Raw genomic sequence first — 18694 nt, 5'->3', positions numbered from 1 at the left:
GAATGACTTGTCTCCAAAGTAAAAAACTACGCATGGTTTCAACATTATCAGGATTCAGAGTTGTGCGACAGTCAGAAAGTATATTTTTGTAAACAAAGCAGCCCCTTTCGGTGACCACGTTAGACGTCGGAGACCATAATACTTGCGAACACTTGGTGCAAATCCACCTAAAACTTCACTAACAATGTCTTCTTTCTTCTCTTCTATCAGACGTGCGTTCACTGCATTTTGCAAAGCCATATATCCCTGGAAGGTATTCATGAATATGCTGGTGCTGCCCAGCCGGGGATGAGTAACTCAGACGGTTAAGGCGTTGGCTTTCTGAGCCCAAGTTGGTAGGTACAATCCTGGCTCAGTCCGGTGCTTAAATACGTCAACCCCGTGTTACTAGTTTTATTGGCGCGTAAAAACCTCCTGTGGGACAATATTCCGACATCTCGGCATCTCAAAAAACCGTAAAAGTAGTTAGTGGGACGTAAAAACAATAACATTATTACAACTCAACCAGGCGATTTATTTATTTATTTATTCAATTTATTTATTTGCTCTTTGCTTTACGTCGCACCGACACAGATAGGTCTTACGGTGACGATGGGATAGGAAAGGCCTAGGAATTGGAAGGAAGCGGCCGTGGCCTTAAAACCCCGGCATTTGCCTGCTGTGAAAATGTGAAACCACGGAAAACCATCTTCAGGGCTGCTGATAGTGGGGCTCGAACCCACTATCTCCCGATTACTGGTTACTGCCTCCACTTAAGCGACTGCAGCTATCGAGCTCGGTGCGATTTATTTAGAATAGGCCTACTAATATCGTAATATTTTATAATAAAGTCGGTATTATTTATCTTCCCTTATATTCATCCATGTCCTCATGCCAGGATTATCCAATTTTTCTATAGAAATGCTGGCTTGCATGAATGCTTTTGTTGTGTCTATTACAAATTGCTCTCTATCACTTTTCAACTCCTTTGCGATGTGTAAAGTATCGCTGATTGTTATTTGCCGCTTAAAATTATGTTCATTTGCTTCATTCTTCTTCTTCTTTTTGTGTGTTTCTGATTCTCTACAGTATTTATCGCACGCATCTCTTCGTTTTCACGTAATGCGAACATTACAGTACTTACACATTAGAATCTTTCTTGCAGCATCAAATACATAGAACGCCTCACTGTTGTATTCCTCGGCCCTCGGAAAAACTGTTGTGACTTTAGTTTTCAGCATTTTTGTACTTAAATGCTGGACATTTGCTGATAAAGGTTCATAAGTGGCGAACTTTCAATGCGAAAGAGTATAATGCGCACTGCTGTATCTACAACCGATCTTGCTACGACCACAATGCCATTTGCTGTAATCGATAACAGATATCGATTTTTAATGATTGCCTTAGAGATCGCGGAACTGAATACACATACTTCCGATACACAGGGCTAATCGCTTTGTGTGCATTTGTGTAGAGAATATACAGCGCTATCAATCAACTGAAAAGGAAACTACTATAGTCAAGTTCTCAAGAGCATTTAAACGTTTATTGGAGATCTTTTCCAATACGATTTCGCATTTTTCTTACCAAGTGGGGTATATTTCGTGATTATTTGCGCAATTCGCGTAATAAACAGATTTTGCGATATTTAGCGAGTTCATTTCGCTAAAATACGTTACGGTGCGGTAACTACAAGGTGATATAAAGGCTAGAAAGAAGATATGAAAAATTTCGTGCTTATCGCCATTACCAAAAAAATTAGGCCTCAAATACGGGTGAGTTTATCTAAGTACATTTGGATTTATTGTAAGTACACCTCTTATGTGTGCCTCAAGCTTATTTTATTTTCTTGTGTATTATAGTTATATTTTCATTTGTGTGTGTGGTTTTATCTTACATCTCAATTTCTAGTTGGGCGTTCTTGCTTCTGAGGTGTCATGTATTACGAATGTCCATTATCGTGCTTGGATAACTTTCAAAATTCTCCGTTCTCTTGATTTATTTTGGTTTGTTGTTGGTGTATTTGTTTTCTGGTGTTATTTTCTGGATGCGTTTGCTGTACCTTGTTTGAAATTTTGGTATTTATTTATTTATTTATTTATTGTGTTCATATTCGTGGTTTTTTTTTTTGGCCTATGATTCCCTGATTTTGTTCGGAGCATCCTGTCATGTGTGTGTTTTGGTTTTCTTGAGCCTGTATTTGACCTAATACTACACTTACGCCAGTCTTTAATTTTTTAAAATATTCATTAATATTATTATTATTGATCTTATTAATTTTTAATTTCTCATGGATTCCTGTTTCTTGGATTGGGTTGGAATTCCTGGTTTCATTTCTATTGCGGGTATTTAAGGTGATATTTACTTAATTATGTGTGTAATCCCGCATAATATTAACAACATTTTTCAACAATGACTTTGTAACGTCTGTTGGTTTAAGTCAAGGGTCTTGGGCACCCCTAATGCAAGATGTTTTGGGTCTGGTTTTATCTCATATTCCATTGTTGATTATCTCTGGTGCTTGGCTGTATGTAACTGATTATTATTGTGTCTGGTATCTTGTTCGTGCTCCATGTGGATGACAATGCATTGTTTTTCTTCTCATGTCATATTTTGTTTTTCGATCTCGGTGCTGTGAAGTTAACTGGCCGTTTTTATTTTAACATGTTTTGGGCGTCTTATTTATCGCCCTAGCCTTCTATTGCTTCTGCGATTTTATATTATTTTTATTTAGGCTATTCTCCTGATCCTGTGGGATCTTGTGTGATTACATCATGCCGAGATTTGTGTTTCCTGGTGTTTTAACGTGATGTGTCGGGTGACCTTATTTATGTGCGTATTGTGGGAACTTAACCTCCGCTGGGTGCTGTCAGAGGCCCTTGATTTGCCATACAACCCATTTTTCGGGTGTTAATCTTAAATTTTATATCATGTAGATATTGTAAGGAGCTGGTGCACCAGAGTAGCTTGGGGAAGGTTATGAATTTATTTACTTTAGAATTAACCTTATTTACATGTAGATTATTTATTTAATGAAAATTTATTATTCTTCTATTACTTCATCATTATTTTTCTGAAATTTTCTTTCTTTTAATTTTAGTGTGATGTAAATTATTATTTATTAATTATATTTTTATTTATGAAAATTTTGGTGTCATTTTGATGTTGTTTTGGCCTCGTAGTTCCTTGATCCCTTCCTCTCTCCTTCCGTTTTGTGTTGGTTCCAGCACTCTTCCGTGTTTGTTGTGTTTTTTTTCTAATTTGTTATGTATTTTGGCTCATTTAATATTTTTCTTGTGTGCACACGTCCCTATGATGCACGTTATTTAGTTAAATTGTTAGGGGCATTGCAGAGGAACACTGTTAATGCTCGGAGATACAGGGATGAGGTAATGAGACCACATGTTTGACCCTTCAGAGGTGCGACTGGTCCAGACTTCCTCTTAATGGACGATAATGCCCGACCGCACCGCGCTGCTCTGGTGAATGAATTTCTGGCTGGGGAAGACATTCATCGCATGGACTGGCCAGCGACGTCTGTGGATCTGAATCCTATAGAACATGTCTGGGATGCATTGGGGAGGCGCATTACATCTCGTCAGCCTCCACCAAGGACTCTCCAAGACCTTCGAATTGCCCTTTCGGAGGAATGGGATCGACTGCCACAAGAGCTCTTGGACCATCTGATAGAGAGCATGCCATGTTGCTGCGAAGCATGTGTGGCTGTTAGGGGTAACCATACACCCTATTAACAGCATAATTTGTTAAGGAAGACATTGCCAAGTTTTATTAGTTGTTGTCAAAGGTGTACCTTAGCTATCAGACCCTTTCTGACACTGTTTTTTTGGACAAGTTATGTGACATGGTGTGTGAGTCAGCTTCCGTTTGTTCAGTAATCCGTCTGACATTGCTATCGGGCGGTATGGCCTCGTTTAGTGATTATGCTTAACTTTGGGACACTAGTGTATTATTTGTTGCAGGTAAAAAATGGTGACTATTATAGAGCTTGTGGAGAATATTCTGGTCTGTGGAAGAGAGGGGTACTCCCAGACAGACATTGCAATACAATTCAATGACGTGCATCTGAACACCAACCAGTGTTGCAAAGCGCGGTTAGCTGATTGCTTGAAAAATTCAAGAAGATGATGCTGATGATGCTTGTTGTTTTAATGGGCCTAACATCAAAGGTCATTGGGCCCAAGTTCAAGAAGATAGGAAGTGTGGTAAATGAACCCAGATCTGGATGCCCAAGCACGTCAAGAGAAGTGGAGGAAACTGTGGTGGTAAAGGTAGTTGCAAGTCAATTTGCCAAACCAGCATGGAATAGAGCGTTCCTTGAATAAGGTATTTAATGAATTCTTAAAAGGCGTAATTTTTACCCCCTACAAGTTGCAGGTGACGCACCACATTATAGATGACCCAGACTGTCATGTTGAAATGTTCAACTGGTGTTCAGTACAGTTGTAAGATGACAAAGATTTTCGATCAAAAGTTATGTTTTAAGACGAAGAAAACTTTTATGTGAAAGGTGAAGTAAAATGACAAAACGTGTGCTACTGGTCCGACGAGAACCCACACTGGTTTCCAGACCACAAAGAACAAACAGCTAATCACATCATGGTTTAGTGTGGTTTGTGGAAAGACTTCAGGCTTCAGTCCTTACTGATTTGAAGAAAATTACCTTGAAATGTTGGGAGATTCATTGATGTCTGATTTTGACTCATTTGGATCAAATCCACGATGGTTCATGCAAGACAGCACGCACACACCTATACCCCTCTGCGTGATTATGGCACTCAAGTACGTGACTGGCTAGACAATAACTTACCACGGTTGACTTTGGAATGGGTTCCCGATCCCTGACTTATATCCACTGGATTTTGCAATATGGGGTTACCTTAAAGCGGAAGTTACGGTGTGAAAATCATGGATAGAAACAATTTGTGCACAAGAATGGTTGTTGAATGCTGTGCTCTAATGCCAATCATGGTGAACATAGAGGAATACCTACAGATGTGTGTTGCTTGCTTGTTGTTTAAAGGGGCCTAACATCGAAGGTCATCGGCCCTCACAGCTGTGTTTTGAGATTGGACAGAATCATATTGAACAAGTATTATAATATTAGTTGTTATTGTTACGATGTGTGACTTTTGGGCCATCGTCTAGAAAAAGAAGCTGACAGAAAAGATAAAATACTCACAAACTAGGACCTGAGCCAGGGAGGTCCGGTTTTCTGAACGCTGCAGCTGCTTGGGCCTTCCGTGTGAACAGGACGGCCGTTCTCCTGTTCACTCCAGATGGAGACACCGTCATCTGCGTCTGGTGTTCGCTCGTGGACATCTTGACGGGCGTTACAGGCGTGGCTGGAGTTAAACTCTCTGGGGTGTAAAACACATTCTCATTATACAACCATCATTAGATGAAGGCAAACTTACAATTCATCCATTAGACAGGAAAATTAATTCATAATAGGATGAATATTATGGCAGGTCAGTGCTGAAAGAGGAAGCAACAGAAAGAGGAGATAATGACAAACAGGAAAACAGAAAAGGACAATCTCCATATATTTATAAACTGCTGCCTTCAAACAGATGGGCTCTCTCCTGAACACACTGAATTCTTTCGATATCCATTTATTCTATTCCTGTGTCCTTTTCTGTTGCTCCCTTTTGCCACACTGCCCTCTCATTGTGATATTCCAATTCATGTTCCTACTTTCTATTAAAAATCTAACCCCATGGCATTACAGCCCTTGAAGGGCCTTGGCCTACCAAGTGACTGCTGCTCAACCCAAAGGCCTGCAGATTACGAGGTGTTGTGTGGTCAGCAACACGAATCCTCTTGGCTGTTATTTTTGGCTCTCTAGACCAGGGCCGCTATCTCACCGTCGGTTAGCTCCTGAATTCTAAACACGTAGGCTGAGTGGACCTCGAACCAGCCCTCAGATCCAGGCAAAAAACCCTGACCTGGCCGGGAATTGAACCGGTGCCTCTGGGTAAGAAGTGGGCACGCTACCCCTACACCAAGGGGCCAGCAATACCTTCTTTCTATATATGCCTTAATTTGTCACTTATCTGTTCCTTTCCATTATGTAAAACTGTTATTAACATGTCATTACACACCTGGCAGCAAATCCCCCTACATTTATCATTAAATGGTAATGTTGTGCTGATAAAATTACCAAATAAAAAAAAAAAAATTACGGTTTGATTTTGGTCCGGATTGACTTAAAAACCTAATACACCGCTTAAAATCACTGGTAAAGATTTATATCCACTTTGTCAATACTGTACAAAGTTATTTAATCTATATTAATAAAATGTCGTACATGTTTTGAGAACCTTGCTTGTTCTCTTCATCAGTGACCAAACACTCTGAGGACTTGATACCTAATCTCCTCAAAATATACTCTAAACAAGTTGTAATTAAAATACAAGACTTGTCAACTACACTGCTGGGACTGTACCTTAATTAAGGCCATGGCCGCTTCCTTCCCAATCCTAGCCCTTTCTTATCCCATCGTTGCCATAAGACCTATCTGTGTCGGTGCGACGTTAAGCAAAATTAAAAAAATAAAAATGTAAAATTACTTAAAAACCAAAAGTTGTACATAAAATAAGTATCTCTTCTTAAAATTCTAATTCTAAAATTCTAATACGAGAGCAAATCAAAAAGTTACACTGCACATCCAGTTCAGGTTAACACTTCTAAACAATCGAGACAAATTTCTGAACGTATTGAAAGGAAGGGAGAGATACTCAACCTACACCTGCACGGTATAGAGGGTATAAGAAACGCTCATACCGTAGCGAGGCGCCATACCAAACAAAACCTACCTGGCGAAAGCAAGATAAACGACAAGAAGAGAGTAGAGACTCAAATAATTTCAACTTAAATAAATAATGGAAAGAAACTCAGGACTACCTCTAACAAAATAATAAGAAAGTCATAAACCTGGAGCGACTTCTCTTGAATATCAGGAATACAATCGAAGAAACACTTTTGGTCAAAAAACCCAGATTCCACAGGTGCTGTCGCCAAAAGAAAAAAAACCTTAGTTTTCCTAAAAGAGGATTGCCTAAAAATGAGGAGGTCGGGTCATTCTATGTTGACATAGTCAATTATTGGCATACTGATAATGATGGGTTTATTATACGAAGAGGAGTTACCTATTCATCAACATGTGCAACGTAGCCTACCAATAATCAACATTACCATTGGGGAATTCCAAGTCTCATCATTAGTGGATTCAGGAGCGAAAGTTTCTTTGATCTCTGACAAATTAATGACAATCATCAAGGACAAATATGATATCCTTCTTTTAGCGGTAGTGCAAGTCAAGATTAAGGGCATCATTTCTGATAAGAATATAAAATGCAAGCAACAAGTTTTCTTGGAATTTGCTATAAATGGAGAGTTGTTTGAACACATTTTTCTGATAGTATCACCAATGAAGTTAAACCTTATTTTAGGTTCTGACTTTCTGTCGAAATACAAGGCAACAATAGACTACTCTGCCAACATTATTAATTTATGTAGGGTCTGATCTGTAGAGTTACAGCTGGTCGACGCTGAAGATCTCAGTCTCCAAGGGATTAATTTACCCCGTACTCAAGACGATGGTGTGATTGGCGATGCCGCCCCAGTTGACCAGGTACTAAATGAAGAGGGTGATCCCGAGGAAGAAAAGGGACCCATAGTTGAGATTTTAAGTGACATAGGGCCTGATTTTCTCACCTACATCGCCAGTGTAATTGAAGCCCCAGAATACCACCCAGACATAGCTGCAGCAGAAGAAGAGATCTATCAGTCTTATCCAGATGTCTTCGATGAAAAGTCTGGAGAAATTAAAGGTTTCAAACACCACTTCAACATCAAGAATACATCGCCCTATAAGCACAAACCGTACCCGGTGCCTGAGAAATATAACGATGAGATTAGAACACTTATTCGTCACATGGAGGCTGACAAAATTATTTCCAAATGCGTTACACTATACCTCAATCCACTCACAATAGTCAGGAAACCCAATGGTAGTCTACGATTATGCCTTGAACGACCGACTAATGTTAGAATGTGACCACCCTCCTCCGTTTAAAGATGCCATTAAGCGATTTTATGGCAAGAAATTCTTTACAGGCATGGACATGGCATCACCCTATTTTCATACTGTGTTGGATGAGCACAGCAGACTCTTTACTGGATTTCTTTATTGGATAATATGTCTCTAATCTAAATTTTTTTTTGAGAAATGAGTACAAAAAGAAAATTCTTGTAAGTATTTTCTTTAATAATATTTAATCATCAAGCAAGATATTTACTGCGAGCCTGCTCTGTCTATGCTCGGTGGAGCGAGCCCGCCTGAAGCAGCTACAGCTGTACGAGTGACGTGGACGCAGGAGCAAGATAGGCTACCCGCCTGTTCTGCCACATGCTACCCGGCAAGGACTGGCGTGTTCTAGAAGATACGTCACACCTTTCCGAATGTTCGACTAGGAAATTTTCAAAACTCCTGTATTAATTATTATATCAACTCGAGGGATACGTTATTTTGTAGAGAATCACGCAAACGTCTCTAATAAGTTTCAAGTAAATCCATCGAGGGATTCTCAAGTTATTCCACATCATAGAAATCATGATATCTGATGACGTAGAAGCACAAATCGTATATAAGACGAGCTTGACCCAACCAAGTCAGTCAGTCATAGCTGGGAGTCCAGTCTGACTCACCACGCTACACTATTACTCTGTTAGTCGAGACAAAGTGCTGTCAAAATCTATCTTCGAATTCTACGAATCTTTATAATGGACTTAGATTCTGTCAGTTAATTGGAACTTAGAATCTGTGCGTGAGTGGAAACTCCGATATGTGACAAGTCTTACAGTTGACTTAGGTTCTGACAGTTAATTGGAACTTAGAAATTGTGCGTGTATAGGAACTTCGACATGTGACAAGTTTTTATAATTGTGGAACTTTTAACACTTTACAATTGTGGATCTTACTTTCTTACCAAGAAGTGTTGTAAATTTCAAAGTGACACACCGCTGCATTATATTATTAACTGTGGAATTTCTTAAAACTCAAGTCAGCTTATTTTCTTTATTTATTAAGTAGAAGAGATCATGAAAGGGTTTGAACTTCTTCACTACCCTAAATGCAAGTGATTACCTATTACATAATCTATACTCGTGTGCTTCGACACAAGTGATTAAATCTGGGTAGAAGTGAACGATACTCAGTTCATAGTGAAGTGAATTTACAACTGTGTATAATAATTGCCAACTTTATTATTTTTTCAAATTTTGGGTTGAAGTGAATGATACACAATTCAATCTGAGTCGAATTTCGAACTGTACATAATAATTGATAGTGTTATTTCTTCCTCAAAGTGATTAATAATTTATTAGTGCGTTACTGACAGCAGTGTCTGTAGGATGAACTCTTGAGCAGTCGTATATTTATCTAGTGTCAAGTGCGACCATATTCCAGTGGAAAGCAACCAAGAACTGTGCATAATATGTGAACAGTCTTCAGTTTTGTTATTTCCAAAGCTTATGTTCATAAACTGTGATTTATTTCTTTTCTTAATTTGATGCTATCTGCATCTTCATCTTTAAATAACATTTAAATTCTATCTACAAGGGACTAGTGAAGATCGACGTCATATTACGTCAATATTAAATCAAACGGTGTCAAATAAGTGTCGGGGGACTGTGCAATTGTGGACACTCGTGTGAGTAATAAAACGAGTGATTACCCGGCAAGAACGTCGGAGACTGTCTAGAACTTCAGAGGTACGAGTTCGATCCCATGTCGGACCAACCTGGGCGTTCCAGCTCCATTCTATGGTGACGAATGAGGCCTGCAGAACGAGTTCCAGTCCAGTTCAGCATGGTGACCTGGGAGTACGGGTTACCTGACAGACGATGTTGAAGTCGACGAAAATCTACACCAAGGTGATATCTAATTCAACATGCATTTGTTTGAATAAACTTCATTCTTTAAAGAACTTTAAAGTTTTCTTGTAGATAGGACCCTTCTTCCTGTACCAAGCCCTACCTATAATTTACCTGGGACTGCCTTAACTTGTGCGATTATAAATTAAATAGTAAATCCGGGCTATGTTTTACTGGTACAATACATACAAGCTAGATATTTATAATTGCATTTGCTTACAGTTACAAAGATTAATTTAAAAGTAATAGAATGTAAATCTACCTGTGCACATAATCAAACTGGGAAAGGAAAAACGAGGACTCACTCAATTAGGTAAGGAAGGCTGAGGACAGGTTCACAGGTCTTGTGACTGAACTGTTTAATGTCTTACGAGAGGTTGTGCTCACAAAGCAACACGCTTTTCTACACAAAGTCTAACTGCACAGGGCAGAAAACGCTGTTGAAGTGTGATATTTGCAGCAAACGCAGAGCCAAGGATTATTATGTGTGCATGTCATGAGATACTAGCCTCTAAGAAATGCTATAGTCAATAACTTCCCAACTTTGATTATTTTTCATATCATACTCACTGCACGGTTTTTTAACTTCCCCATGATATTAGACTGCAGGCTTTTGGCACAATCTACCATTAAGACTGAGCCATCGCCATAGGCCACCTAACTGAATCCCAGAGGATGGTTGCCTAGTTGTACTTCCTCTCAACACAATCACCACCACCATCACCACTCCCACCCACGTTATACCTTTCAGTAGATGATCCATGTATACTACGAACAATAAAAGTGAAAGAATACAGCCTTTTTTAACCCCTGTAAGTGCCTCGAACCAAGAACTTATTCTACCATCAATTCTTACAGCAGCCCAATTGTCAAACATAAATGCCTTTGAATGTTTTTTGTGACATGAATGAGGGAAAATGTATTTATTGGAACAAATTTGACCTGTGTACCGGGATTTTATTCCCCATTTTCGTCTATTGTTTGGAGCACCTGTTTAATTGGTGTGACCTGCCGTTCAAATTATTTAAATGTGTGCTCTGCTATTATTGCATAATAGCTGAGTCGTACACTATTCGTTCAATGGGAAATCAATACTGGCGTGCATGCGCTGAACTAATTTCTTGAGTGCGACTTTCTTCCTTGCTGGGGACTTGCTGTTCGACTTTGCTCAAAGACAGAGGTGCGCTGGCGTGTCTAAGAAGACACCTTTGGTAGTCGACGGAATGGAATGGGATACTCCGGGTTAAACTAACCGAAAATTAAGGCCATGCCTTAATTTCTTATTATTAGTTAATTGTTTTCTTCATTTCTTTTGTAATCAAGTTACGTCATGTGAGTGCAAAATTACCGGCTGTGTGCCCATCTACAACTGAGTGTTAAGTTGCCTGAACGACTGGATTACCTATATTTGAATATTCTGCTGTGAAAACGTAAGTAATCATACATTAAAAAATCTTTTGGTGGATTTCTACAACCATGGATTAGTTCAAAAAGATATTGCCGTAACTCGAATCAACAACGAAAAACGTCGCCATGAGGACATTATTAACGTATAGGCCTATCTATTTAAGAGACTTTTTGGCAATGATTTATTGCATACAATTTACAAAATATTTGTTTAATGTTAACCTAGTCAATACTTACAATACAACATTTTTGTGGTTAAATAATTATAAAAAATAGAAAGATCGTGAACATGTTTCGCCCTTCTTAATGGGCATCATCAGCACAATGGATAACCCTAAAACAAATAATTACAATTAAGACTGTTTACAATTATTGGTTATATAAAATTGGAATGAGACGTTGTGATGTTAAAAGTTATTTTCAATATCATGATTAAAAAGTTTGACGTGAATGTTACAAACACAAGTTAAAACTATTGTAGTACAATATTTTACAATATTGTCTAAAAAAAGGATATTTATATTGGTGAGAAGTATTTTAATCGGCATTCGTCTGGAATTGAAATGGATCCTCTTCTTTTAACTTTTTGGTGAAAGTCAATATTATTGTCGTGTTAACCACCAAGTAGATTTGAAGAATAAAATATGTATAAAACATATGTTCCTATTGTAGAAAATTAGATCAGGAATGAACATTTGGTGTTTCTTCTTGAGTTAAATTGGTTAAAACACATTCAGGTGAGAATACGTTAAAATGGAATATACGTTGAAAATTTTCCGATGTACTAGTTGGAATATTTATCACTATAACAGTAGTCTTCCCATTTGTTGTGTAAATCTCAATGGTTAGAATGTTGATAAATCGAATGCCGTAGAGTGCCTTGTTCTGTTATTAGCGTTAGTCTGACTGGCGTTCCTGCTACGCGTATTGTATGGGTGTCATTATGAAGGGCGAAACATGTTCACGACCTTTCTATTTTTTATAATTATTTAACCACAAAAATGTGGTATTGTAAGTATTGACTAGGTTAACATTAAACAAATATTTTGTAAATTATATGTAATCACTGTCGTCAATACGGACCAAAAATGAGGTTAATGACTTGTAATGATTTATTGCGTTAATTTTATTAACATTCTCTTCAGTACCCAAAAATTTCCTAATATGGACTAAATAATTTCAATTAATTGTTAAAAAAATGTATGAAACCATGTCTTGTAAAGGTAATTAAATTATGAATGAGGTAACTGAGGTAATTTGGAAATGCAGGATATGGGCCAATGAGTGTTAAAGTCATTCTATTAGTTTTATTTACTGAGATTATTGTTTGTGTTTAATTTTCTCCTTTTTTGGCAGGGATTTATTATTATTACTTTTGGGTATATTTCATTCTATCTACACTGAAGAAAATGGAAATTGCAACACCCAGAAGGAGTGGTGCTACATTGCTGCAATTGAACATGCAGGGCGAGTGTTCGGTTGTGATTCGATGATTACACTCTCAGGTCCCTCTGATCGCAAGTTTGGACAACAATCAATACAGGATGTGCCCACCATGAGCTGCAATACATTGATGAATTCGTCGACCCAGGGAGTCAATAAGGCCCTGGATCACTTGCTGAGGAATTGTGGCCCATGCTTGTTGCACTGCACGGGTCAGTTGTTCCAGAGTTGTGGGTGGCTGAGGACGGTTGGCCAGTTGTCGACCCATCATGTCCCACACATGCACAATAGGACTGAGGTTCGGGGATCTGGCGGGCCATTCTAAGGTTGTGATGTCGTGGAGAGCTTCTCTGGAGATGCATGTAGTGTGAACCCGGGCATTGTCCTGCTGAAACATCCCAGTAGCAATGTTCGCCACCATAGGGACAACCACTGGATTGAGAACCCTATCCACGTACTGTCGAGCAATCATAGTGCCCTCAACAAGCACTAACTGTGATTTCATATTAAAGCCAATAGCTCCCCAGACCATAAAGCTTGGTGTTGGCCCTGAGTGCCTCTCGACAATAAGATCTGGGCGGCCCCCCTCCCCGGTACGTCGGCGCACACGATTCCGGCGATCACTGCGGGCAAGACAGAAGCGCGATTCATCACTAAAGACGACCCTATGCCATTCGTCGACCCACGTCGATCTTTCTCGACACCAGGCCAGCCTTACACGTCGCTGTTGTGGGGTCAATGGAACACCTTCTGCAGGGACACGGGCTCGTAAGCCAGCTGCACGCAGGCGATTACCAACTGTTTGTTGTGTAACGTGGGGTGCCACAGCTGCTCGAATTTGCGCTGCTGTTGCATGGGGTTCCATCCGGGCCATCCGAATTATGCGGCGATCCTCTCTCACAGTTGTCTGTCGCGCTGGGCCTGTGCCAGGTCTACGAGTGTGGGTACCTTCATTTGACCACTGCTGCCATACACGTTGTACCGTAGATGCCTGTTGGCCAACCCGAGCAGCGACAGTCCTCAGCGATAACCCAGCCTCACACAGCCCAATTATCCGAGCCCTCTCAAATGGCGACAGCTGTTGATAGCGTGCTCTTCTCTGTCATCGAGGCATGTTTGACGGGGAACACTTTACTGCACAGACTGAAATTCAACTACGCTACACCAGAGTCCGTATACTGGAGTTGATTCCTCCGCGACCAATCACGTGGGGAGACCTGTAGCAACAATCCAATGGGTCTGAAACTTTGATCGTTTACATATCTACATTGCATCGTTCCATATCTTGAAAATCAACACAAACGACCAATGCCTTCATGGTGTTGCAATTTCCATTTTCTTACGCGCATATTTCCGTATTCTTGTGATGTAATCTCTAATTGTACTGTTATTTATTGTGTGACGCGCCGTGTTGGCTTATTTCTCGTAATGGGATCGTTCTTCTTTTTCTGCTTCTTCTGGGGTCGGGTTTAAATTCTATCTCATATGCGCATTATGCCGCTTCCAAGGCCACCTCACATTAAATTTAATAACAATGATTTTTGTCCTCTATTAAATGTACATCATACCATCTAATGAAATAATAATAATAATTATTATTATTTTCTGTAACACTGCGATTTGTAGAGAGTTGAAGTTTGATTCTCCTAATTCTTAAATTTTCTTTTGGTTTTTTCTTTTCTTTTCTTTTCATTATTAGTTGCATAATTTATCTTTTGATGTATGCCTTAATTTTGCAGGCTTTGTCTGTTGTTAATGATAGCTTGGCTTGTGAAGCTGCATTTTTCTGTTCGTGTGTATTTGTTCTGTAGCATTTGTGGAACATGAATATATTTTTCCTTTACATTTTTGTAATTGTTTTGGGGAATTTTTCTACTGTTTATAAACTAATTTTTCATTTGATTATTTATTAATCTGTGCTATATTTATGTCAATTCAGGTCACATTTTGAGTTATAGAATGTGACTGTGTTACCATGATTGTTCTTTAAACATTTTCGTGAAGGTCAATTAGGTTGAAGCAAATTTCAAATTAAGTACATTATTGTATCTAAGTGCAACTGCTTCGGCAGCCGGCACAGTTCCCGTCCTCACTGCTAGATGGGGCTTCATTCATTCCATTCTTGACCCGGTTGAATGACTGGAAACAGGCTGTGGATTGTCGTCATATTGTATGTAAGCAAACTTACAGGCCAATATTTTAGTTTTATTAAGAATTGGTTTATTTACATATTAATTATTAATTTATTTCATCTTGGGTAAAAGGTATCAGTTTCTCAAATTTCCTTCAGTTTTAACCCATTGTAATGATTTAAAAAGGTACCAGTTTTTCGATTTTCTTCCGTTCTACTTCATTGTAATTATTCATGAATTATTATTAATTCAATATTTTAACTCCACCTTTAATTTGGTGTTCTCATTTGGTACACTTAAAGTCCCATTAACCTGGCAACTGTTCAAGTATAACTTTTGTTTAAGATCCTGGTCTCTTTATCTTTAATTAATTTTGGGCCCCTTGCAAGTTTTATGTTTGTAACTTACTGCACCCCAGGTAATTAACTTCTTGCTTTGTTGTTGTTTTTGGTTGTTTTGACAGTGTCCATTTTCTATGTCCTTGAGCCGTGGCATTTTTAATAATCTATCCTTAATCCCATAGTCTCCCAGTATGGAGAACACCTTTTCACTTGGTACTTTGTCATATGCCTTTTCTAGATCTATGAAACATAAAAATAACAGTCTATTCTTCTCATAGCATTCTTCAGTTACCTGGCACATAACGAAAATCTGATCCTGATTGCCCCTTTATGGTTTGAAACCACACTGGTTTTCGGCCAAAATCCTCTCAACCACTTATTGCACCCTCCCTTCCAAAATGCCAGTGAACACCTTGCCTGGTATACTGATCAATGAAATACCTTGATAATCATTGCAATCCTTTCTGATCCCTTGCTTCTATATAGGTACAATCACTATTTTCATCCAATCAGAAGTTATCTTACAAACATTCCATGCTAATCTAATTTATATCATTCCGGTCTTCCCACTAAATCACATGATTTCAGTTGTAGTTTCATCAAGTCCAGCTGTTTTATGACACTGTAGTTTATTTACCATCTTTCTACTTTGTCACTGTTAGTGGAGGAGGAACTCCATGAGGTCAGGTATTGATGACACCAACAGAAAATTTCCAATTATGTTGAGAAGATTTTCAAAATATTCCTTTCACTTTTGCAGTGATACCCTGGGATCTACTATCAAAATACTCAGTATGTATTAAGTTTTGGTAGCATACATAACAGTCTATTTGATAGTAACCACCATCCGTCTATTAATTAAAAAAAAAAAAAAAGACACTGAGTAATACCTAAATAGCAGCTGTTGTAGTGTTAAGTGTTTTTTTAAATCTCCTTGCCTAAGAAGGCCTCCTTGCTTTTCCTTGTCAGCTTGATTTATTGTTTTTGTTGGACATGTAAGGAACAAAATAATATTCATTACTACAAAGAGCTTTACCACTACGGCCCCGAGTTGACTTTAAATTTTGAAGCATTCAATGTATATACTATTTAAGAAATACATATCAAAGACATAACAATCTTTCATCAAGAAATACTTTAAATCAAGAGTGCTATTCACAACAGTGATCATTTAAGAATTTATAAAGCACAACTGTTATTCCCAAGAACATTATCAAGAGTTTAATGGAGCTTGCATCCGGGAGATAGTGGGTTCGAACCCCACTGTCGGCAGCCCTGAAGATGGTTTTCTGTGGTTTCCCATTTTTACACCAGGCAAATGCTGGGGGTGTACCTTAATTAAGGCCACGGCCACGGCCACTTCCTTCCCACTCCTAGGCCTTTCCTATCCCACCGTCGCCATAAGACCTATCTGTGTTGGTGCGACGTAAAACTAATAGCAAAAGAGTTTAATGGACAATTCAACTGCTTTTATCGATCATATGACTTATAATTTTAACAAAATTTGCTAAAATTGTATTTTAAATGTCGTACCATACATCAATGTTTTTTAATATGTCTTGCCAATTTTAATAATATCTATTTTGTATTCTGATATATTAATGTTAATTTATTATAGCTGATGATATCCCTTAGGGGACGAAACGTACTAATATAATAAATTATACATTGTATTGAATAGGTGGACCACTTGTTTATAATATTTAAGTTTATCTTAAATATTCTCTATTGGATATACAGTCAATACGGGATGATGATGATGATGATGATGATGATTATTATTATTAGAAATGAAGCAGTTAAAGCTTGTTACATGTAATTTATACACTTATCAAGCTATATTCATTACCCTAGAATTTTACAACACTAAACTCACGGTCTGAGGCGATTTCTAACAATCGGTGACGCGAAAGCAGGCATGACTTCATCGACCTTTTGGAAAGGAAAAGAAAGGTAAGAACTGAACACAATGGAGCGCTAGTTTTACACAAGATCCCATGCGGAGAAGTTAACCATACCTTTGGCTGTAGGGATGTCTGCTGTGGGAGGCTGGGTGGCTGCTATCTTAGTGGCTGGTGCCAGAGGCGACACAATGGAGTTACTAGACGAGTCCATGCTGTCCTCACGAGGTCTCTTGACTGGCTTCTTGCGTCTCCCTCTCTTCCCTGGAGTCGGTGTCGGGATGAGGGCTGTGAAGTTAAGAGATTAAGATTAAGAGAACAAACAAGAGCATGAATACATGTCAGAGACTAGGAATAACGATAGGACACAAGGAGTAAAAAGAGGGAACGTGATAATGGAAGCAAGTAAAATTGGCAGAGGAGTTCGATATGGATGCAGTTTCTCTTCAACATCATTCAATATCTGTCTGGAGGAAATTATTGGTGTGTTTGGATGTAAATAGAAGAGAATGTATTGAAAAAGAGAGAGAGAGAGAGAGAGAGAGAGAGAGAGAGAGAATAAACGACATGTTCTTTGTTCAGTCGTGTAACTCATGTTTGAGTATTGTGATCTCATGTTTACTCTTACTATTCAACAGAGTCTTACTAGCAGTCACCAGTGTGTGAGAAACCTGGTGTCGAGGAAGGAAGTATCAATGAGGTGTAAAGAGGTGATATAAAAGATGTACTGACACATGCTGTGGAGACCTGGACACTGACAAAAAGACAGAATACAATCCAGGGGTAAGAAATGAGGACATCAGGAGGGAAATAGGAGTGGAAAAGCTTTTTGACAGAATGGAAAGCGAGAAACTGAGATGGTTGGAAGACATTTTTTTTTTACAATTGGCTTTCTGTGGCACCGACACAGATAGGTCTTACGGCAATGATGAGAGAGGAAGAGGATAGGTCTAGGAATGGGAAGGAAGTGGCCGTGGCCTTATTTTAAGGTACAGCCCCAGCATTTGCCCAGTGTAGAAATGGGAAACCAAAGAAAACCATTTTTAAGGGCTGTGGACAGTGGGGTCTGAACCCACTATCTGCCGAATGCGAGCTCACAGCTGCACGGCCAACTCTTTTGGTCTGGACATGTTAGGAGGATGGAAGAGGGAAATGCCGAAGGGGATGATGAGGACCCAGACAGAAGGAAGGAGGGCAAGAGAGAGACCCAAACTATGGTGGTTGAAAACAATCAAGAATAGTATAATTAGAAGAAACCTGGATTGCAACACAGTTAAGGAGGAACAACGGTGGTTGGACAGAGGAAGACGGAAAGGGGGTATAACTTGGTGAGAGCTCAACAAGGGAAGTGGGTGAAGACAATTAACCTGGCACCGGCAATCCCTCATTCTGTCGCATGTCCGGCTCCATGGCTGAATGGTTAGCGTGCTGGCCTTTGGGCCAAAGTGTCCCGGGTTGGATTCCTGGCCAGGTTGGGGATTTTAATCTTCATTGGTTAATTCCAATGACTCTGAGGCTGGGTGTGTGTAACTTC

General features: G+C 39.0%; 1 protein-coding gene across 1 annotated transcript in view; it reads right to left on the bottom strand.

Annotated features, from left to right (window-relative positions):
- Nucleotides 1-18694, bottom strand: part of Br140 (bromodomain-containing protein 140) — a 203612-nt gene that overhangs the window by 44477 nt on the left and 140441 nt on the right. The window contains exons 16-17 of the mRNA XM_068230481.1: nucleotides 17278-17448; nucleotides 5180-5357 (exon numbers count right to left, since the gene is read on the bottom strand). Of these exons, the coding sequence (XP_068086582.1) occupies nucleotides 5180-5357; nucleotides 17278-17448 (349 nt within the window). The remainder of the gene's footprint in view (nucleotides 1-5179; nucleotides 5358-17277; nucleotides 17449-18694) is intronic.

This window comes from Anabrus simplex, chromosome X, assembly GCF_040414725.1.
Source record: "Anabrus simplex isolate iqAnaSimp1 chromosome X, ASM4041472v1, whole genome shotgun sequence".
NCBI classification, from domain to species: Eukaryota; Metazoa; Arthropoda; class Insecta; order Orthoptera; family Tettigoniidae; genus Anabrus; species Anabrus simplex.
Note: the sequence above shows the minus strand (reverse complement) of the source record. Positions and strands in the feature narration are given on the sequence as shown.